This window comes from Spinacia oleracea, chromosome 6 (assembly GCF_020520425.1).
Source record: "Spinacia oleracea cultivar Varoflay chromosome 6, BTI_SOV_V1, whole genome shotgun sequence".
Classification (NCBI taxonomy): Eukaryota; Viridiplantae; Streptophyta; class Magnoliopsida; order Caryophyllales; family Amaranthaceae; genus Spinacia; species Spinacia oleracea.
Genome location: NC_079492.1, coordinates 69,969,309 through 69,992,735, shown reverse-complemented (window position 1 = coordinate 69,992,735; position 23,427 = coordinate 69,969,309). Strand labels below are relative to the sequence as shown.

At 35.3% G+C, this 23,427-nt stretch overlaps 1 protein-coding gene, 1 long non-coding RNA gene and 1 pseudogene across 2 annotated transcripts; 1 reads left to right on the top strand and 2 right to left on the bottom strand.

Annotated features, from left to right (window-relative positions):
- Nucleotides 1-4,499: 4,499 nt before the first annotated feature.
- LOC110776373 (F-box protein At3g07870-like) lies at nt 4,500-5,726 on the bottom strand. The gene has a single exon (XM_021980929.2). It carries the CDS (start codon nt 5,724-5,726, stop codon nt 4,500-4,502), a length of 1,227 nt encoding a protein of 408 aa, XP_021836621.2.
- A 3,481-nt stretch (nt 5,727-9,207) lies between these two features.
- LOC130464593 (uncharacterized) lies at nt 9,208-9,377 on the top strand (annotated as a pseudogene).
- Nucleotides 9,378-18,185: 8,808 nt separating this feature from the next.
- Nucleotides 18,186-19,233, bottom strand: LOC130462888 (uncharacterized). The gene is made up of 2 exons (XR_008923727.1): nt 18,828-19,233; nt 18,186-18,535 (listed from the first exon to the last, which is right to left on the bottom strand). It is a non-coding gene; the product is annotated as an uncharacterized lncRNA (long non-coding RNA).
- Nucleotides 19,234-23,427: the final 4,194 nt, after the last annotated feature.

Here is a 23,427-nt window from a genome sequence, read left to right as displayed (position 1 = left end):
TATTCACATAAACTCTACACCTATAATACACAATTCAATGAGTCTTAAGGGAAATTCAAAGAAAATTCAACGAATTTCAAACTTATATAAGATTTTCCTACATTATTAATAAGCCTTTTAGTGAGAGAATAAAATATATTGCTAATGAATCACTAGGAACAACTAGTGCCATGCGTTGTTCCCCCTCACTTAAGCATTCATATAGTCTAGTTATTAAATCAAGGAACACTACTTTTCTTGGGTTCCGTATTGAAACAAATAACAGACTGTTGAAATAAACATACCTCAGATTCGACTTAAAGTCAAAATTTTTCATTAAACATAGTTGTGAATCTTGAAGTGTTCCTTTGTCCGAAAGTTCCTCTTCGGATTTTGATCTATATTCCCATTTAAGGTGCTGATGTAATATGCCATCTAAAATGCCGCACCATCATGAGTTCCTAAGCATAAGTCACGGGTCATCAATGAACCAGCGAGTTCCTCAATGTTGAACTTGAACTTGCAGGAACAAGGAAGAAACTGGTGCGTCAAGTTTCTGACAGATTAGTGTGCACCTTTGTTTGTTCCTGTACCAATTCCTTAGGCAAGGGAACCCAACATGATTTGGGTCCCTTCTTGTTAGTAATGACTGTTAAAAATATAATTAAAACAACTACTACTACCAAGATACAATATGCATTCATATAAATGATATTCAATATATTCATGAAGCATATAAAATAATAATTCTTAGGCAAAAAAAAAAAAATTAGCAGTGTATAACGTTGCCGAAAAATTAAAAATTTCAAGTTCCACAGATTCTTATGTGCATTTTCTCAAAAGTCGTTTCCTTGAACTAATTTAAATATACTGGAGTTTTAAAAATAAATTGAAAAATCGGCTATTAAAAATAGATTTTAGATTTTTCAAATTCGATTTTAAATCAAAATAAAACAGTAGTTCCATTAGAAACAATGCAAGGAACAAGCAATAAATTAATGTATGCACATAAATAAAGTCTAAAGGAAGATATATTTACCTTAGAAGATTGTCTGTTACACCTTGACTGGCCTTTATTTGACAATGAAATTCAGATCTCCCTTGTTCCTTTGAATATGTAGGACCGAGTTCCTTTCGTCAAGTTTCTTGTAATTGTTCCTCCTTCCAGGAACTTAACTCAGCAGGGTTGCCTGCTTATCAGCGAGTTCCGGCTCTGATACCAACTGTTATTCGGATGGAACACGTACAAGAGGGGGGGTGAATTGTAATTTGGAACTTGCTTCTAACTTTTTGCGGAATTATAAAAGAAACTTAAAAGCAAGTATAGAAAATAATGCAAGAGAGAATTTAGCGTGGAAATCTTCTTGAAAATTATCAAGAAGACAAAACCACGACCACGGGGGATTTTAACGACGAGCTCTCATTCATCAAGCGAACGACCCTGTTACTAACTTAATTGGAAACTCTATCAACCCAAGTTCCCCGTGAACTTAGGATCCCATACAAAGAGTATAACATTCACGCTTAGTTGTGTTTAACTCTCTCAAGACTTCAATCAAAGCCTTTCCAAATACAATAGGAACTCACTCAAGTTCCTAACCCAAACCTGTTACAATATATGAGAAGCGTAGAAGAACTGTAAAGGAACAAGAACTTTAGTGTAGGAACTGAAGGAACTTAGAACTCAGGAACTGACTCATAAACGTGGAACAAATATATTTTCTTTAATTACCTTCCACGTAAACCAGACTCTGTGGAATGACTGAGAAGTCAGACACCTTGGAATGAATGCTAAGATCCTCTTTTATAGTGTTGGAACTCCTAACTGCTTTCCCCATAATCTCTTCAACTATCAGCCATATTCCCATGTTCCTAGGCATGTACCCATGACCTCTATAGTTGATGAGAACGTGGTATATGAACGTGGATATAATGTACTTGGGGAACAAGCTAATACCAAGTAATGCATCCTAGTTTCTAGGCGTGATCCTAACATCAATAACTAATATGTCAGTTATATTTAACGTGTTATATTAAACGTGATTTAATAACTGATTTCATAGGATTCCTAAGTTAATAGGAACCTACCTAATTAATCTACTGATAAACGTATATTAATATTTGACTAACCTAGGATACCCAAATTAGTAGGACTCTAATTAATTAATTAGTTAATTCCAAGATACCCAACTTAACAAGACTCTAATTAATTAACTAATTAATTCCAAAATATAAAACATATTTATCTTATTAAGAATCCTAGACTTAGTCAATTACCTATTTATTTAAGGACTTTTAATCAAATTAAAACTCTTAAATAAACTATCCTAAATCACGTTTATATTCTAAACTTACTGACAATTAGATTAATGCATATTGACATTATACTTAGGATGCATACCAAGTTCCTAGACACGAGTTCCACGAGTTCCTTTTAATACCTTGTTCCATTACCTTTCACGTTTCCACATACTCACATGAATCCTAGAAAATAAACTCTTGTTTCTTGTCTTCATGTTTCATGCTGCTCCGCATGTTGGTTGTTCCTCAGGAACAAGTGCTCCGCATGTTGGTTGTTCCTCGGGAACAAGTGCTCCTCGGGAACAATGGTTGATCCTCAGGAACAAGCATCTTTAGGAACAGCCATCTTTAGGAACAGCCATCTCTAGGAACATCCATCTTTAGGAACAGCCGTCTTTAGGAACAACCGTCTTTGGGAACAGCCGTCTTTGGGAACAACCGTCTTTGGGAACAGACGTCTTTGGGAACAGCCGTCTTCGGGAACAACCTTCTTTGGGAACAGCCATCTCTATTGGGATTCCTCTAGCTCATCTGGAGTTCTAGTTCTTCCGCATGAACTTTAAAACTCCCAGCTTCTCTAGAGTTTATCCTTAGGAACTGCTCTGCAATTCCAGCTCTGGATTTTATGCTTCTTTGTTATAAGCATCTCACAATCATCAACTTCCAGTAAGCTTTATTATTGATGACTTGGGCACAACTATTCATTAATGATCCTTGCACACATACAACTTGAAAACCACGTTAGTTGATTACGTTAGTTTGTCATCATCAAAACCATATTGGCTCAACAATTATGTTAACTTGATCTTCACTTGTATCGTGTAAGAATTAACTTATTTTAGTTGTAATTGATTGTTTGTAACTAGGGGTGCTTATGAGCTCCCCGAACTCGCGAGCTACTCGAACCCGACTCGGTCAAAGCTCGGTCAAAACTCGATTCGAATCAGCTCGACTCGAGCTCGAGATCGACTCGAAAATTTAACGAGTCGAGTCGAGCAACTTGATACTCGACTCGAAAAGCTCGAGAAGCTCGAATTATATATACATAATAAAAACTGTTATAAAAATATAAATGTTTTATTTTATCATTTTTATTCATCATTTTATGTTTTTTAATTCTTTTATAAAAATATTTTTTTTCTTCCTAAAATGGATGAATAAGTTATTAAGGACAAAAAAAAAAAAAAAATCTAATTCGTCCATATGGATTACACTATTTGGCAGTCAAAATGTCTTCTATCGTTACTCCAACGTTGGTACATAAATAAGGGAGGAAAGAAGGAAATAAATATATTCATTTTGTCCCACATGGGTAAATAAGTGAGGGAGGAAAGAAGAAAATGTTATATTAACTTTGTCCCACATTGGTAAATAAGTGAGGGAGGAAAGGGGAAAAGGGTTATAAGTATTACTCTTTGAGTATGAAAGTGTACAAATCATTTCCATTGGGCTTTCATTTGGGCTAATGGATATATTGATTTGGTGTATAAACTTACTTTTTATAAGATTTAAATTTGATTTAAGTCGAATTTAAGCTCAATTTTGGGTTTTCAAATCGATTACGAGTTGAGTTTTAGCTCGAGTGCTTGTGTTTTCGAGCCGAGTTCGAGTCGAGTTCAAGCCGAGTTCGAGCTTGAGTTTAGTTTTGGAGCTCGGCTTTGAGTTTTCGAGCTGATTTCGAGCCGATTTCGAGCTCGGGTTTAGTTTTCGAGTTCGAGTCGAGTTTGAAAATTTTAGGCTCGCAAGTTTTCGAGTCGAGTCGAGTTTGACTATGAGTTTTCGAGTTCGAGTCGAGCTTAGCCAAACTCGAGCTCGACTCGGCTCATTAGCATCCCTATTTGTAATGATCCGAACTTGAACCAGTATAAATAACAATGAAATAGTGTATAACTTGAAGAAAGTATAAAGAATAAACAAATATGTATAAAAAACCAAAGTGATCACATTTACAAGATGCTAGCTAGGCACAATATGATGTACCATTATTATCCTCCTATTTCTGATATCTTCTGCATCTATCCAATCCAATAAGGGCATCCTTTGTTCTAACATGGAACTAGCAATTCGTTGTTCTTTCTATTAAAAATTATTTCTAAAAATCTGTATAGGTACATATTGAGATAGAATTAGAATTAATTCTATAGTATAATATTAGAGTTATATTATTATAATAGGTAATGAAATTGGTGAGATAATCAAAGTTAAAAGTAGGTTGTTAATTACAATGACAAAAAGCTTAAGCTTGGCACAAAATGATGAAGTCTCATCCTTGCTCTCGATTCTGCATCCATCCCTTCCAATAAGGGTACCCTTTGATCCCTCTTTGTTTGTTTTGGATCATAAACATCAAGATAGAACTCCCTTACATCTCCATGATGGGACAATAATGTGTTGAATAATATCAATACCTTGCCATTTTTAAGGTCCGGGATCAACAAGAAACGTTCTGTATTAATATCAAAGTAATCTATAAGTGTAAAACAAGTCCAAGACTTGTCAATGCCGTAGTCCTTCATCACCCATATCTCCATCCCTTTGTCGATGGTTGAACCGCAAGCGGTACCCACACAAAGTAACCCATTCAATACGCCTAGATAAGAAACAGTCTTATTGGAGTTCTCATCACAAGTTTTAATAGTGTATGGGGAAGGGATAAACTTGAACTTCTCCTCGTCAAGATCAAACCTTAGTATAAGATTATTATCAGCTACTAACCAATGTAATGCACCATTCAAAGCTACAGCCTCGCTTTGTATGGAGGATAATTCAACAGAGCATTCTGTATCCATGACCTCCCAAGTAGAATTATTATTATCTTCATCACATACTGTCAAAACTTGTGTAGTAATTTTAGCAGTGTGAGGTTGATGATACAACTTAACTACCTTCAATAAGCCTGTTTTGGAAGCATAACCAAACCCGTATTTGGGGTCCTGCCATGCTAATGCATAAGGTGCTTCAGGAAGCAAAACACAAGATCTAGTAATCGGATTCACTAAGCGCAATGAGGCAGACACCGAATTTTGATAATTCAGTAGTAGACAAACCAACAGCCATCCATTACAAGAATTACCTACAACATTACAGTTGCTTAAAATTGTCCTTGACGTGTTTTTTTCCAATCGATATACATAATCGAAATCGTTGATGCGGAATTCAGTAAGGTGGTGGTTATAATGGTCGTAGTCAATCAAGGTAGAGGTGTTGGTGCAAGCATCATAAGCAAAGATAGATGTATTTTGGGATGAAGTATAATCATTATGGAATAAAAGAGGGAAAAGTGGGTCAGAAATAATGTTGTTAAAACCATCCTTATTTCGTTGAAAACATTGGAGGATTGAAGTAACAGGAAGTTTACTCGCAATTTGAACTAGGATTTCAGCTGGCAATTGTTGTACTGATTTCCTTGATATCTTTCTTCTCTTGTTCAAAACTCGAACCGCCATATCATTAATTTAGTTAGCTCTCTTAATTATCTATCTGTTTTTTATACAAGAAATTTTCTGTTATGAGGATGGGTATTTATAGTACGTAGGCAATATGCAACACAACATACATACCTAATTCTTACAAAACTAGGAAATAGGAAATAGGAAATTTTATCAACCGACTTGGAATTATAAAACAGAAAATAGGAAACTTTATTAAATATTCCAAACACGCGTTTACTATGATGCTTTGATTAAAAACCCAAACACATGGCCCAATAAAAAACATACAGTCCGCTCAATCTTAAAGCATACGATTAGGAATCTTTATATCGGCCCATATGCTGCTACAATTTATAGATTACATTTCAACCTTTAATTTCTTAGACCAGACTTGCTCATCCCAGCCTCAAAAATGCTCGGTTTTTGGCAGCAATTTTGTACAAACTTTTCTATAAGGCGGTATTACACAAAAGACCACATTGGTATCATATAAGTTAAGCAATGGAACCAATTAGTTAAGCAATGGAACCAATTAGTTAAGCACTTGAACCAATTAGTTAAGCACTTGAACTAATTAGTTAAGCACTGGAACCAATTAGTTAAGCAAAGAAATTAATTAGTTAAGCAATTGAATCAATTAATTAAGTAATGTAACCTATTAGTTAAGGAATTAAACCAATTAGTTAAGCAACCAAAGTGATCTTTCCGGTAAGGCGGTCTTACACAAAAGTTGCCGGCAATTTTGATCACTGGTTTTAGCCCCCATGGGTTGGGAAACAAAACTTAAACACAAATCAATTACTCCCTCCGTTACTAAATATTCTTCCCGTTTTTATTTTTGGCGTTTCTAAATGTTCTTTCCAATTGGAATCTATACTATGAATGGTAGAAGAAAGTATTAGTACTTCATTAGATTTCGTACTGCATATACCACTTAACAGACAATCACCATAATTAGATCTAAAGCAATGGTACTTTGTGTGGAAGGAGTTATGCCTGAACAACAACACGAATCACAAATGAACATGGATATAAAGCTCATGATACATCTAGGATTAACAGGTTCCAAAAATGTATTAGCTACTCCATAATATGCACTAACCTCTCTCCCTTTGGTTTCCTCACACGATCTCTGGTACTAAAATTAGCCATGGTGTACTCACATCGCACCTAAATAACATAACAAACATAAAAATAACTAAAAAAATCTCCAATCCAACAAAATTAGCAAAAACACAGTGCTAAAATGTAGAAAGATTATTACCAATGCATTGTCATTCCTCTGCTGTGCTCTCTATTTTCAACCTAAACAAAGGCATAAATAGCTCCCGCGTCTCTCAATCCTTGATTTTTCTCTTGGGCTGACTCCATTTCACCACCACTATTTGCACCCTAATTAGAACAAAGCAAACATGTGATGAAAGTGTTCAGAATACTCGCACACAGAAGTAAGCTTTGATATGGTTGGAAAAACAGCAAAACAACATAAATTTTACCTCGAGAACTGCACCCATTACATCCATGTCTAAAATCTCTGGTTTAAACCCAACCCCGTTTCCAGTTATAAGGTGAGGGCCTATTTATATTGAAAAGGCAGATTAGCAAGAGGCCGGATTGTTTCTTCAACTAAGGAGCTGTTAACTTAGGTTTTAGCATGATTCAGCAGTTTCTATTTATAGGAATTAAGAGAAGACAATTTCTGAATCACAACTAACAGCTTCAAAGCATCACACCGAAATCCCAAAAAATAACAGGAAAACAAAAAACACTTTTGGTTGATTTACTGGTTTTTTTCTCCAATCTTGAACTATGGTTGACTGGTGGTTAATCAACATTTCAACACTGAATTTACAGTAGGCTGTTTGTTAAATAACAGCAGGATCGTAATGTCTTACCAAATACCTGACATCTAGACGAAACAGGGTATAATTTTAGAACATAATCAAACTTTCAGGGTATAATTTTCAGTAGAACATTAACTGCCGAAACAGGGTATAATTTCCAATTTGTCATTTTTATGCTCATTTGCCTTAAAATTAAACAATATTACACACATTACTGACAATATTTCAACTAATTTAGATAATTATCTCTATAACTACTCCTCAAAATCATTACCCATAGAGACTCACATAGATGTTTTGTACAATTAGTTACCTGAGTATACATTTGTCACCAAAGTCATTGGTTTCGCGGTGTATGATGCCTCGGGCTCAAGTGGAGGAAGGAGGTCGAAAAGGCTTAATATCACCTTAGTAGTGAATGGCTGCTCCAATGAAGATGGATCATTCAAAGGCCCACTGGTTCTCCTTCCTAATCTCCGCCTCCTCTTTCTCGGTGAAGTCGTTCTTGATATGGAAGATCTTCCTGATCTCCTCCGGGGTTTTTCCTTTGATCATATCGGCCACGGTTTGGCAGGTTAAGTCCAGCAGACTCTTGATGTCCAGGTAATTAGCAGCCAAGATCAGGTCGAACAGGGTATTCTGGTTAAATTAAATCGTCAGAAATTATGGTCAAATCAAATCAATAGAATGAAATGCAAAGATTTCTACAAAAATTCAAACGAAAGCATTGTAATAAACTTGACACTAGATTATAATTACTGATCAAAAACACAAAAACAAACATGCCCAGATTCAATTGCAACGTAAAATGCTAAAAATATCATCTAACAATGCAAACAGAACATTCATTTCAAACAAACATCCCATCCAGACAGAACATCCATTTCAAACAACTCCATCCATCCATCAGGACCGTCTCTGAGCAAACAACTCTAAACATAACCCTAATAAATCGTATGAGAATCATATCGAAAAGGATAATATGAATTTGCATTGGAACAATTCAAAAATCATTCGAAACCAATTCATCAATCAAATAAGAACACAATGCAATTGGCAATGGAATTAACACGAAAGATGTTCACGCTTTTCAAATTAAAATGAAAAAGAACCTGAAAAAAGAATCTTAATTCTCCCAAGGGGAGCAACCGCGTTAGCAGAATGCAACCTAATTCAACCCAAATTCAAACAACCAAATTCAAAGAATCAACATACAAATGCAATCAAAATTCGAACACAATGGCATAAAACAACCAAATTCAAAGAATTAACACAAAAATGCAATCAAAATTCGAACACAATGGCATTAAACAACCAAATTCGAAGAATTAACACAAAAATGTAATCAAAATTCAAACACAATGGCATTAAACAACCAAATTCAAAGAACACGAACGGGAGAGCAAAGGGTTTGTGTTGCAGGGAGGGAGGAGAGAGAAGACAACGGGAGGGGAGAGGGAAGGCCGAAGAGTTCTTGTTGCAGTGAAGTGTGAAGGGTGTATTAGACATTTTGATTGGGGACACGAAAAGTGATGTTAAGAAATAGCCCTCAGCTCTTGGCTTATATAATAGAGATTGTCCCACGTCAATCAACAAACAAAAATGAGAATAGCAACATAGGCATAAATTGATTTGGAGAAATATTGGGAAACATACTTACTTGGAGTCCTGGACAGGGTCAATGGGTGATCAAGAAGCCTCGTGGCCTGGGTAGGTGGCCTCCATCGCACTTAGGAGGGGTCCCTTCTTAACATCTTCCCTAAGAGGAAGAGTGTATGTCATGATTTGTGATAGTGGAGGTATGCGTCCGCACCAATTTCATATCCAAACTCGAATGTATGTTACCGAGACTTGATAGCCTGCTTACACTAACACAATAAACAAAATAAGTATTGTCAGCTCTCTCTCGCTCCTAATATTCCCAAGCAATGAAATAGGCAATTGTAATATGATTATACAAAATAGATGTTGAATTGGCATAGAAGCTACTAAGTAGCTACATCACAACTAATTGGCTTTTTATGTGCCTAATTTTTTAGGGTCCATTAAGTTTCAGTAGCTTTGTAAATAAAGATTGTTCATCAAATGTTAAATTGTGCTAATTTTAATGCTCTGGATTCTGGTGCCATTATCTCAACACAACGATTGCACAAACTCTTTCTATTTAGAGGAATCGCTCCAATTACAGCCTAATGCCCCAACGGTATTTCAAAGTCCAATCCAGCAGAATCTCAAATGTACAACCAAGAAGTTCAGATACATGCCTCCTATCCCCAAAAAAATACTATTATCAGATACATTTCTTGGAAGCAACATCCAACAAATGAAATTGTCACTCTGTGGAATCATCCACCCCTAAGATAGTACGGAGTAGACAGCAAGTGAAGACATTTCATCACATTAAGACAGCAAAAGAGCTAGGCCGATTAAACAAAACAATCAAAATATCAAATATATGATAATAATTAAAAATTAACCATTCTAGTGGAATTGAGCAATCTGAATATGTAAATTGGTAATAATGTACAAAAATTAAACATGAAAAACCGCACAAATTCAACAAAAATTAAACATGAAAATCAGTACAAATCAACGAAAATTAAACATGAAAAATCGTACAAACATGAAAAACATTACTATGTACTATGAAAAATTAGACAGTTCCCCACAACAAATATTTGAGTATTAAGCAATTAATTGTAATATGACTTCAAAAAATAAACAATTAAAAATTGCAATTGCATTATCACTCGAATTCTTCGCCAAATCTTAATCGTCAATCAATGGAGCTGGAACAAATTAAACCCCCAAATTCTACAAATTTGAAATCGAAAGATTTATGAAATAAGAGAAATTGAATGATTTACCTAGGAGAGAGGGATGTAGCGTGATTCTGAACTCGATTTCTTCCCCATTTCTTCCCCATATATAAGAATAATTTGCAAAGATTAGGTCTCGAATTTTGTAGTTAGATCTCTTTTTTTTTTTTGAATTTATGCAGAAGATGAATAAGATCGAAGAAAACGAACGGGAGAGAGGAGAGAGGAGAGAGAAGAAAACGGGAGGAGAGAGAAGAAAATGAACGGGAGGGAGGAGGGTTTGCGTTGCAGCTGAAGTAGGAAGGGTGTATTAGACTTTTTGATTGGGGACACGAAATGTTATGTTACTAAAAAGCCCTCAGCTCTTGGCTTATATAATAGAGATAAAATGCCCCTAAGATTAATAAAATGCGCGAAATATCCTTACTGATTTAGAAATGCATCAAATACACATAAGGTAAAATATCCTTGAGATTTTTTTTTACTAATGCACCACATGATAGAGTTATGAGAAAGCTTGATTATATTGATGTCTATTAAGGAGTATTTATACTACCCTCAGAATATTACAAAGTCAATAATGAACAGAAATAAAAAGATTACAATGAACTAACTATATAAGGTAGTAAATACATTAGAATAAAATCTATACTAAATTAAGTTATTCTAATTGATTATATCAATCAATTATTATATTATGAGTCTATAATCAAGGAGATGATATCTCCTTGATATATTATCCTTAATACGCTCTCGCAAGATGGACGGCCAAAGGGAAAGTCCAATCTTGAAAATAAACGTACACGTGATAGAGGAAGATTTGTAGTTGAAGAAGTAATGGACATAGGTGAGTAGCGACATGCAAGTTGCGCCTTTGAAGAAGTTGACAGTTCTAGCATGGGTTTGAGCGACGACGAAGACGGTGAATATTGCCAAGATGGAGGTGATGAGCGCTCATGTCGGGGTTTATTTGTACCTATGTGCCACTTAGCCCACTAGTAGAGAAGGAGGATTTTTTTTTTGTTGAAGAAAATATGCGTTAAGAAAAAAAATTGAGGATTTTTTTTGTTGTGTTTAAAGTATAGAAATAGAAAGGGAAGATTGACTTAGTGGTTGGTTTTCAAGATTGTTGAACCGTGAACCACTGATAACCAAAAACAAACATTGAAACAAAAAATATAAATAAATCATATTATTGTTTGGAAAACCCATATATTATAAATCATTAGAGATGAGTAATTTTTGCTAGCGTGTGCCTGCAACATATTGAAAAGAAAAAAGAAAAGAAAGGGGTTCCATCGCCACCATGGAGAAAATAAGGTTGTCACGGTGGCGATGGTAGTTTTGAGACTTTTAGCGCTTCTCCATACTGGTTTGGAGATACGAGGTTATTGAAGTTTGACAACACTTGGTAGGTAAACTACAGGATGTCGAAAAGTTGAGCGGAAGTCTTGAATTGAAGCTTTCTAGAAATGATGGCTTGTTTGAGTGTGAGAATTACACACTACCGCACCATCATCAGAGGAAAAAAAAAAAGAGGTCTAATGTTATCCTACACCATTTGTCTATGAAAGTTGGACATGGATTATGGTGCCATGGAAGAAGTGGGATAAGTGGAAAGGAGAAGGGAGAGAAGAAAAATGTAGACGGATCAAGGCTGTGATACCATGATAGAGTTATGAGAAAGCTTGATTACATTAATGTCTATGAAGGAGTATTTATACTACCCTCAAAATATTACAAAGTCAATAATGAACATAAATAAAAAGATTACAATGAACTAACTATATAAGGTAGTAAATACATTAGAATAAAATCTATACTAAATTAAGTTATTCTGATTGATTATATCAATCAATTATTATATTATGAGTCTATAATCAAGGAGATGATATCTCCTTGATATATTATCCTCAATACCACATGCCCTTAATGTTGTTTTTCTACGTTATTTATTCGTTAACATTGATTCTAATTTATTTTTATTTTTATTTTCTTTTATTTTTCTTTTCTTATTTTCTTTTATTTTTTCTTTGGATAAATTATTTTTTACCACCTAAAAAAATCGAAAAATTGCATTTTACCACCTAAAAAACAAAAACTTGTATTTTACCACCTAAAAAAAATTTAAAATTTATTTTTTACCACCTGAAAAATGGAAAAATAGATTAAAATGTTATGTAGGGGGTCACAATAACGGTAATACTTCTAATATGTTCTATTCTTCCACAATTTCATGTATTTAACTCTATTTTCTTCCCCGTTTCCTTATTTTCCATTAATTTACATAATTTTTCACCACCATTGATTCACAAAATTGACAAAATTTAATGGAAGTAAAGAGCGAAGGGTGAAAGAGTTAAAGAAAATCACATAAGGAATGTATAAAATTGGAAGGAAATTGAATTAGGTAGCCACACATAAAGGTTTCATCTACTTTTTGGTTTTTTAGGTGGTAAAAAACAAGTTTTAATTATTTTTTAGGTGGTAAAATACAAGTTTTAATTTGTTAGGTGGTAAAAAACAATTTTTTGTTTTTTGTAGATGGTAAAAAACAATTTGTCCTTTTTCTTTTCTTATTTTTCCTTTGGTTTTTTCCTTATCTATTGTATCTCTCTCCTTTCTAGTTTTTGTAGGAATCTCTCTCTTTCTCCTTTTCTTTTCTCATTAAACCCAATGTTATCTACATCATATATATATCCTTTGTCACTCTTTCTACACACAGAACATAAATAACAAATCTGGGTATTAATGGTTATGGAAGGTACTTTTCTAAAACTTCATGGGAAGTGGTTGGTAATGATGTCACTGAAGCAATAAGCTAGGGAAGTGTTCTCCAATGCGAAGCTGCTAAAGGAACTAAATGCAAACACTGATCCCAAAGGTAAAACGCCCTCTTTGTTTGATTGACTACATGCCAATTTCTTGTTGCAATGTAATATACAAATGCTTACAAGGTTGGTATGTACTCAACTCAATTTAATTTGGTTCTGTCTCATATTGCCTCACAAATCAAAAAGCTTTTATTAGTGGTCGAAGTGTATTACATAATGTCCTCATCTGCCAGGATATTTTAAACACTATCAGAGGAAAATAATAAAAATTGTTGTATGATTAAGATATACATCAAGAAGGCCTATGATACACTAGAATGAATCTTTATTGGGGAAATGTTCGGGGTGTTGGGTTTCCTGACGGGTTTACTAAGGTGATAATGATATGTATTTCTCCACCTCCTTATTCTTTGAGGATCAACGGTTTTCCCATCGGTGCAACCATTCTTAAAGTCAAGTCTTTTTGTTTCCAAAATCTATTTTAAAGAGAATCAATGCAAAATGTAGAGCATATTTATGACAGGAGACTTGTGACTCTACCAAACCAAGATATGTAGATTGGGATCAAGTTGGTATTACAAGAAAACTCGGCATCAGGAACACTGTGATCTAGAACCACGATGCAGTTGGGAAATTGGTGTGGGATAATGATAAAAATAAAGACGACTAGATGGGTTCATGCTATGCATATCAAGAAAAGTAGCTGGTGAGATTATCAGGCTCCTGCCAGCGACAGCTCTGCGTTGAAAAGTATATGCAAGGTGAATGCGCATGGGCTTGATGGCCGGCTTGTGCTCACAAGCCTTGGCCGGTTAGCATGCTCATGTTAATAGCTTATTTTAATAACTTAATGCAATGTGTAATACCCTGATAATTCCTTATATTTATAATTTCCTTTTTTCGACTAATATAAAAGAATTATCAAGATATTACCGCCACCTTTATAACGACTAAGGTTATTTACCAGAATTACGCAGCGGAAATAATTTACTTTCAAAACATAATAAATAGTTAATGGTTACTTAACAAACTGGAACCGTTACGGCCCAAAACCAAATCATTAAATAGTTTCAAACTCATTAACTATAGTTTAAATAATTATAGTAGTAGTCATGACTAGAAAATCAAAATAGAGTTTATAAATACGGAAGATGAAACAGTCTCTCAACACTATTCCCATGATAAGTTCTCCCGCAAGTTATCTCTACGAACCTGCTTATTAAAAACTACTCCCCAACAATGCAAGTGCAATGATGGATCATTATCGGGTCATTAAGGCGAAGGCCATGACCGGAAGAAATGAAGCACGAAGTCACCAAAAGCTGAGTACAAACAAGCTAGAATGAAAACCTAGTCTAACATGCTTCACTCAACAATATAATAATCCACATGCAAAATCCATTTACTTAAACAATTAATCATGGAGACAGACTCGATACTTGACACGACTCTTAACTCACAGATTAATAGGAATTAGCTTCGAACGGGTAAAATATAATAACAAAACCACTAAGGGAAACTGAGGGTGTTGGGAGCCCACCAAGCACCAAATAAAGGTCGGGATTTCTACTGACAGTCGGATCATACCGACGGAATTCCTGCGCATACAAGCGATAACCAAAAGAATGAAACAACGTCTTGTATCATTCAAGGAGTACGAGTTTCTCCGCCGCGACTCCCCCCATTGTTCATACTCAAGGTATATACGTCCCAAGAGTTTTGAAGCTCATTCAGATTACACTAAGGATGACAACGGGTAGGATCCGGACCGGATCTTCTAGGATCCATATCTAGATCCATTTTTAGGCAATGATCCAGATCCTACCCGGATCCGCTGGGTAATGAAATTGAAGATCCAGATTCGACGGATCCTGCGGATCCGGGTCCAAAACGGACCCAAAACGGATCCTAACTAATTTTTTCATCAAACGACCCTAATTTTCATTTTAACCTTAAAACATAGTTTAATAAAACTTCAATAACAACGTTATTTGTAAATACAAGTATTCACTAAAAATCAAATTTAACAAATCCAACAAAAATAATATTAAAAGTTCAACAAACTTCAATAATGCTACAATTCTTAAGTCTTTATTTTTATATTTTAATATATTTTTTTATATAAACGGGTAAACGGATCCGGATACGGGTAATGACTTAGGACCTGATCCAGATCCGTTTTTAAAACAAAGGATCCAGATCCTACCCGGATCCGCCGGGTCCAAAAATTGTGGATCCAGATCCGCTGAAAAAGGATCTGGATCCACGGATCCGGGTCGGGTCCATTACCCACTACCATCCCTAGGTTACACTTTACGTTAATTAGTATGTTATGTTCAAGGTGACTCAAGACTCAACACAGAGCACAACATGCAAGCAATTAAACAATTAAACAAAGACACTTCATTTTAATCCTTTAGGACTTGTGATCAAACATAGGACTCAAGTGAAATTACTCCCATTGTTCCTTCTCAAAGCACTGTTTAAGATAACCCGATATTGCCTGTTAACAAGCGGGGTGTTCCCTTAGCACGAATAGTCCTTAGTTCAATTCACATAAACCTCTTAAATGTATTCTACTCGGCGGTAGAATAAACGATGCACTAAGGCAAATCCACTAGGCTCAAAGTATGCTAAACATCCTATACAATAGCATAATCATAATAACTTGCATGCAAAACACTCATACATGCATAATAACTTGAACAACATGCTTGACATAATTTAAAGATTATAAAAGTCCATAACATGATTGTTCACAAAGAATTCATGGATTCAATAATAATTCACAACATGCTTGTTCACACATCAAACATGAATTCTCAACACATTAAGTTCACATGATTCACAATCAATACACATCATAAAGTCCTCATGGGATAGGTGGTCACCCTAGTCATGTACGTACCTGGAATACCTAAGTACGAGGGCCACTGTGCAAATCACGACTCAAAGCTAGAAATCACCTTCTATAAACACAATGGAGAAACTTAATTTTATTCATGTTTACTAAATTTTCAGCAACTATTTGAGATTCTAAAACCTTTGTTTCAATTAGAAAATAATTGTTCTTTAACAATTTAATAGTCACAATTGATCAATTAAAGTCCTAGTACAAAAACATTGACTTTTGGCCTTTAAAATCATTAAAAATCAACACTTTATGGCCTTCTATCAAATCTGAAAATTAAGTTGGATTCCCATAATATAAATCGTCATTAAATTATGTGAATCAATCGTTCAAATAGTTGGAATTAAAACACTATCAACAGGTTATCATTAAAACCATGTTTTGACCATAAAAATTGACACTTTAATTAAATATTAAATCTGAAAATAATAGTTGGTATATTTAAAATCAATCTCATGAATTCAAATACGAAAACATTAAAATACGGTGTTCACAACCGTCCCCAGCTGTTTAAATGATCCAAAACAATAATAATAATTTAATAATTTAAAAACGGAATTTAGAAAAAGAGTTAAGAGTATACGGAGTATGGAAATCGATCAACAACAACAACCCATACAACACGGTTGTGTTGCGTGTGGGCAGCGAGCACAAAGCAGCAGGGCACTCTGCAGGGGCGCACGAGCACATAGCCTCGTCACAGCACAGTGCGCAAGGCACGCGGGCAACGCTTGGGCGAGCAGGGGCGAGCACTTGGCGCTGGGCGCTGGGCACAACACATCAGCAGCACACGGCAACGTGTGCGTGTGTGTGCGAGAGTGACGAGAGAGAGGATGCGAGAGGAGAGGGCGAGAGGTAGGCAGCAGTGCACGGTGTGTGCGGGCTACGCGAGAGATACGAGGGCGAGGTGCGAGGCTAGGCAGCAGCACGATGTGTGCGGGGCTGCGCGGGCACGGCTACGGAGATGCGCGGGTGTGCACGGGCTAGGCAGCGAGCAAGGCACTCGGTGCTTGCTTGCTTGCGGCCGAAGGCAAGGGGCAAGAGGAGAGAGAAACAGCCGAAAGGAGAGGAGAGGGGAGAGAGAGAGAGAGAGAGAGAGAGAGAGAGAGAGAGAGAGAGAGAGAGGGAGAGAGAGAGAGAAATTCTGAATTTAATGTGGGGATTAATGAGAGGAAGGGTTGTATTTATAGCTTTTCCTTCCCTCATGGGCTAGGTTTTAGGGTTTTGAGTTGGGCTTGCTAACGGGTTTAATTGAGATTAGTTTATTGCAAGCCTTGTTGGGTTGGCCAACATAGTTGGATTGGGCTTGGATTAGAATTAAAATAGTTTTCAAAATACGACCCAACAATTCCAGAATAAATTAATTCGTTAAATTTATTTCATAAATATTCGGTTTTCGTAAACAATTAATAGTTAAGTTATTTAAAAATAGAATACATTTAAATCACATTAAATGCAATTAAATTCATAAAAATCTTTATAAATACAATAAAATATATTTATAATTTACGAAAAATTTGAGGTATTACAGTCTACCACTACTACAAAATAGGGCTATAGCAACGGCCTAAATGTGTTGGCAAAGATCCATTGAATGTTGCCATAGACCTATAGCAACAGTTTATATGGCGTTTCCAATAGGTGGCGCTGCTATAACTCTATGGCAACAGTTGTGATGCCTTAGGCAACACATTATAAAAACTGTTGCCATAGTTATCATTAGCAACGCTTTTCTTAGGCAACGACTTTTAACCTTTGGCAACAGTTTTATTATATCTAAGGCAACAATTATTATGTTTTAGTAACGATTATTTAGGATTTTAAGCAACAGTTTTAGTGTCTAGGCTAACACTTTTATTATCTAAAGCAGCACTATCAATAGTCTATAGCAACGTTTATTGCTCTAATATTGCAACACATTTGAAGTCTATAGCAACATTTCTTGATATCGCTATTGCAACACTTTTACATGCGTCTATAGCAACGTTTCTTGCTACACTATTGCGACATTTTTTGTGAGTCTTTAGCAACGTTTCTTGATACATCTATTGCGACATTTTAATGTGAGCTTATAGCAACAGTTTCATACGCGTTTATTTAGTAGCTCATTAGAGTGAAAATATTATACCAAAATATCCAACTACTACAAATAGAAAACATTTATTTGAAATTAAGTTCTACTTATTATTAAAATAAAATATCCATAACAATCATTCTAATAACAAAAAGAATAGTTAATTTATAAATACATCAATTAGAAAACTAATGAATCTCGAAAAATAACTAATGGTTCCAGCAATCTAAAAGCTATCTAGTATTTAATTTATTTGTCCAAAAATCAGTCCAAAAAAACTTCAATCTATGCCCTTCTTGCCATCCTTTTATCTACCATTCTCCTTCAATTCTATCTACCACCCTGTAAACAAAAAAAAACAGTCAATATAATATGAGTTATGAAAATGAACTTGAGCTGATCTTGTTAATTACCACCCTGTAAACAAAAAAAAAAACAGTCAATATAAATAGTCACTTTTCTTATGCTTCAATGGGGAGAATGGTTGTAGTTTGAGGAGTTATGAACATGAACTCGAGCAACCATTATTGCCTCCTGAACAAGATAGTAGTACTAAGAAGTTATCTGATTTTGGAAACTGTGGTGTTTGGAGTAAAATCACGTTTTCATGGCTAAATCCACTTTTTACACTTACTAGGATTCAGCAGCTTGTATTAGCTGATATCCCATCCGTACCTCAATCAGAAACTGCAGAGAATGCATCACCTGTGTTTTTTTTTTTTTGGCAGTAGGTACAAACTAACAAACCACAGAAAAAAAATCTTAGTTTCCACCCCTTCTTGCCATGGCAGCAAGAGAGTGTGCCCTCCTAACCCTATCTCTACTACATTTAATAACACATACATTATTCATACTTAAAGCAGTTTTAATAATATCCCCACAAATTGCAGTTGTCTTTTCTAATACTTAAGCAGAGTATAGAGCCATCATTTTCAGAGCCCGTGAGGTTACTACCTTTTTTTTCTCTTTTTGAGGATCTGGCTTTGAAGATTTATGCAAAATTAGAGCACAAAGTGTGATACTCATGCAGTTTTATGACTATGTTCTGCTACAAATCTAACTCCTCATGAGAGAAGAAGCTTATTTAAGTTAATTGTCACTTCAATAGATACAAGCCATACGAAGTGAAAGCTGACCACTCAGCACATAAGGACCGCTGGAAAATGTGTGACAAAGATTTTTCGAGTTGAACAGCAATCCAAATTATTTTCCAACCTGGCAATTTCAGGGAGCCCTGTCACTGTTATCGGTCAATTGCAGTAAATGAGTAAAGTAAAACTAAAAAACACAGACATTTGGGCAAGATATCTCTATCTTTGAGATTCTTAACTGGCCTCCCTTTTTCATTTTGGAGAGATTATGTTTAGTGTGTTGGGTAACTAATCAAAAGGCTTCCTACAGGCTACAACTTTCTATCTGTCAAAACACCATTTGAGAATTGAGATACTCTTTTAGAAACTTCATACAGTCACTAGAAATCCTACGCCTTTCTTGCTTTTCTGTTGAACATGTCAACAGAGAAATGTTGTAAAGGTTTTCATATTTGAACATTGCAGTTGTCTTTTCTAATACTTAATAAGAGTATTAGCTGGTATTATTTAGGCTTCTCTGTTGTCTTGATATGTATTTTCACGTTGTTCTGTTTTTAAGACTCTACTTAAATTTTCATCCAGGGGCTAATATCATTGCATCATATATAGGTCCTCTGCTCATCACCCACTTTGTTGATTACCTTTCAACAAAGGGTGATGACACTAACTACCATGAAGGCTTGCCTCTTCCTGTAGTTTTTTCGTTGGCAAGTGCATAAAAAGACAGGAAGAGAGGGTTTCAGTGTGATGTCAAATGTGTAGTACGTGTGAGCAGAGAAATCCAAAAAAGATGGACATAAAATTTTCATTTTGCAGTCTGCTGTTATTTGGTCCAGGATTATGGTTTGACTTTATTTCCACTTGTACATCTAATAGGAAAAATCATTTTGCTGTTATCATGGGTGGTGATTTTGGTTGCAGAAATAGGTTATAGTATATGAAGAGTACCTATTAACCTATGAATGAGAATCAAGTCCCTAATTGGCTTCTTGCCAGTAGCTCTCATTAGCTCGAAAGTCCCACTCTTTTCACAAAAGAAAGAAAACCCGGAGGTGATAACTCTGGAAATGGTGGAAGGTCTGTTATATAACTCTGTGATAACTCTGGAAATGGTGGAAGGAATTGAGTATCATTTTGGGTTCTAGGTGCTATTTTTAGAATTATGTGACTAGATAGTAATCCAGGTCTGGTTGATTCAATATTACCATATTTAGTAGCAAGACCTTATATATTCAGGTCTGTTATCAACTCTCCCTATCAGATATTTCAGTATACAAGGAAAACTAGCAAGAACAATCAAACTTGGTTGTTTAAGTACTACACCCTAGTTAAAATTTATTACCAGCCACTTCTGCCATAGTGACGGAATACGGAATCACTGTTGGACTAGCAAACTCATGACCAAGATCTAACATTTCGCACAGAAAACATGTGTTTCTGATCTTTGAAACTGGAGTACAGCAGCTGAAAACCACACACAGACAGACACATTCATAAGTCACAGGCAATACAACAGCTGAAAACCACACACAGCTGAAAACCGATCAGTCCAAAAGAACTTGCTGCAACACTGCCTGAACACAGGAACCACCTTGCGGAAACAGAATAGCTACTAATTATGGACACAAATGTAAACAGAACAGCTGAAAACCCTAAACCCTAAACAGATCAGAATCTGCTAATTGGAAACAGAACAGCTACACACAAGGCAAGCACAATCCACAATTAAGACCTGCCTAATTATGGACTTACCACCTAATTATATCATTATTTTCACAATCATCTAACAGCATAATTCAACAATTATCAAACACCAAAAGCTCACAATCATCAAACACCGCAATTTCACAAGCATCAAACATCATAATTCTAAATCAACGTATAACAAAATAAGTAAAGAAGCTTATAAAACATACCTATATGTAACCATGACCAATAAAGAGAATGGTATGTAGAAATTATTTACGCATCACTTGAAAGGGTAGATACCAAAAGTGCTGCAATCTTTTCTGCAGTCAAGCTAGGGTCCTTTTTCCGCAGTCGTCCAAGTGAAGCAGCGATTGAATCAAGAGTTTCAGGTTCTTCTGGTTCCTTGATCATATTTTGTAATTTTGAGGCTTGGGACTCAAATTCCTTTGACATTCTTTCCATTTTAGCAGCATGAGATTCTCTTTCCTTTGCAAATTCCTCTCTTTGAGTGATCATGTCCTTTTGCACGTCTTCAGTTACTGCTTTTTTGATAGAGTCCATGACCTCGTCTGGCAATATTAAAGATGTACTTGATTCTATATCTTTTTGCATCTTACGGGACACACCTAGTCCATGTAGTCTTTTTGAACCTGGTGCATTTCCCATCACTTCATCAAATGAATCCTTATGAGATTCACTATTCTGATCAGCTTGTAATGCCTCCAGTTCCCGCATGGCTTGCTACATATATTAAAATACATGGTTAGTAAGCTTAAATAAAGTAATCAGATCAATAAAATAAATAATCATAATACAAGAATAACAAAATACATACTATCTTCTTTTGCGTATCATCATAAGGTCGATCATATACTTTTCCTTCTTTTCGACGACGAGTCTCTTCAAACATCTCTCTTTTTGATGGTGCCTTACCATTTTCACGCAACTGAGATAACAATGAAAAAAACGGGATGAAATATGTATTTCATTCCATAGTCAATGTAAAGATTTATTAAGCTAAATATGGTATGTATCTCAAACCATCTTGTCATAACGCATGGCAAATGACACCGGACCAACTGTGTGCATATTGTCTTGCTTGTTGCGATTTTCCGAATTCTGCAAACTTGTTTTCTAACAGAAAAAAATATATATTAGACATGTAAACAATTAAAAATCATAAGAATATATTATTCTCAAACCTACCTTTGCTGCATTAGTCTCCCAATAAGCTAGAAGTGTTTTGAAATGTGCTTCAGGCACTCCCTCCGGCGGATGTTCCAATCTCTCCTCATAGCTTCCATATGCATAATAATGTAGCTTTTTAAGCCTACATTTGAATCCTCTCCAAGATTGATCAAGGGTTTCATATACCCACTGTTCAGATTCAGGTGGAAGGATGTACTTTCTCTAAATAAAAAGTTAGTGATGTATTAATACAAAAATAAAAAAATTAATCAAAATAACACATAAAATAAATAACACTCACTTTCACATACTCCCATATTTTGTCCTTGTTTGGAACTTTTTGCCAATTTGTGTAAGTTAAAAGGGCCCAATTGTAGTCATGAGCAATAGTTCCTAAGAACCGAGTAAGCTATTTCCTATCTTTTTCTGGACCAATAGGTTGTCCTTTGTCATTACAATAGATAGGAACACGGGCTTCAAATTTGCGAGCATGGACATCAAACATATTAGTCGGTCCACGACCTTTCTTTTTAGCACCTAAGAGAAAGAAAAGATAAAAAGCACATCATGAGCAAACAAATTGTGGAATATATATACATAAAAGAACCGAACTTTTGCAGCTCCTATTAGTCTATGAAATGTTTGTTATCTGACTGATTTCTGCAGCACATTGGATTCAATGTCATTGTATCGATCATTCACTATTTATCCTACAAGCTTATTATAATCCTGTCAGGAAAACTTAAGCCTGTTTTAATAGCACTAAGCCTGTTATAATGGCAAAGTTGGCAGAAACTGATATGACTTTTTGATTCAAAGTGAGAAAATTCTTGCATTCTGATCTTAAGGACCTATATTTAAGCTTGAATACTGGTAGAAAGTTCAGTTTTTTAGTGTTCACTTAAGACTTTCTGAAAGCAGTAAATTTGTTACGATAAATTAGGCGTATTGTAATAATATCCTAATTAGAGTAGTATTCTAGCAACAACAATAGTCTAGTAGTATCCTAGCAGCAGTAGTAGTATAGCAGTAGCAGGAGTCTTAAGTTTGTGTTACACAGTAGTACGTTCCTAGTTGGAATTGATTTACAATAATAATATGCTGAACTATTTATATGGACAGAACAACTTCACTCACTACAAGGACCGTCTTCCACGTGGATGCTATCATGTTGGCTCACAACCCGGGTGGTAAAGAAAGGACAAAACAAGAGGTTGAGGCCTTGGCTAAAGGATCCAGATTTGAAGGGTTTAGAGTGGTGATGAG

Excerpts from the sequence above, each read along its gene's own strand:
- LOC110776373 (XM_021980929.2), bottom strand. The coding sequence starts at position 5,726 with ATGGCGGTTCGAGTTTTGAACAAGAGAAGAAAGATATCAAGGAAATCA.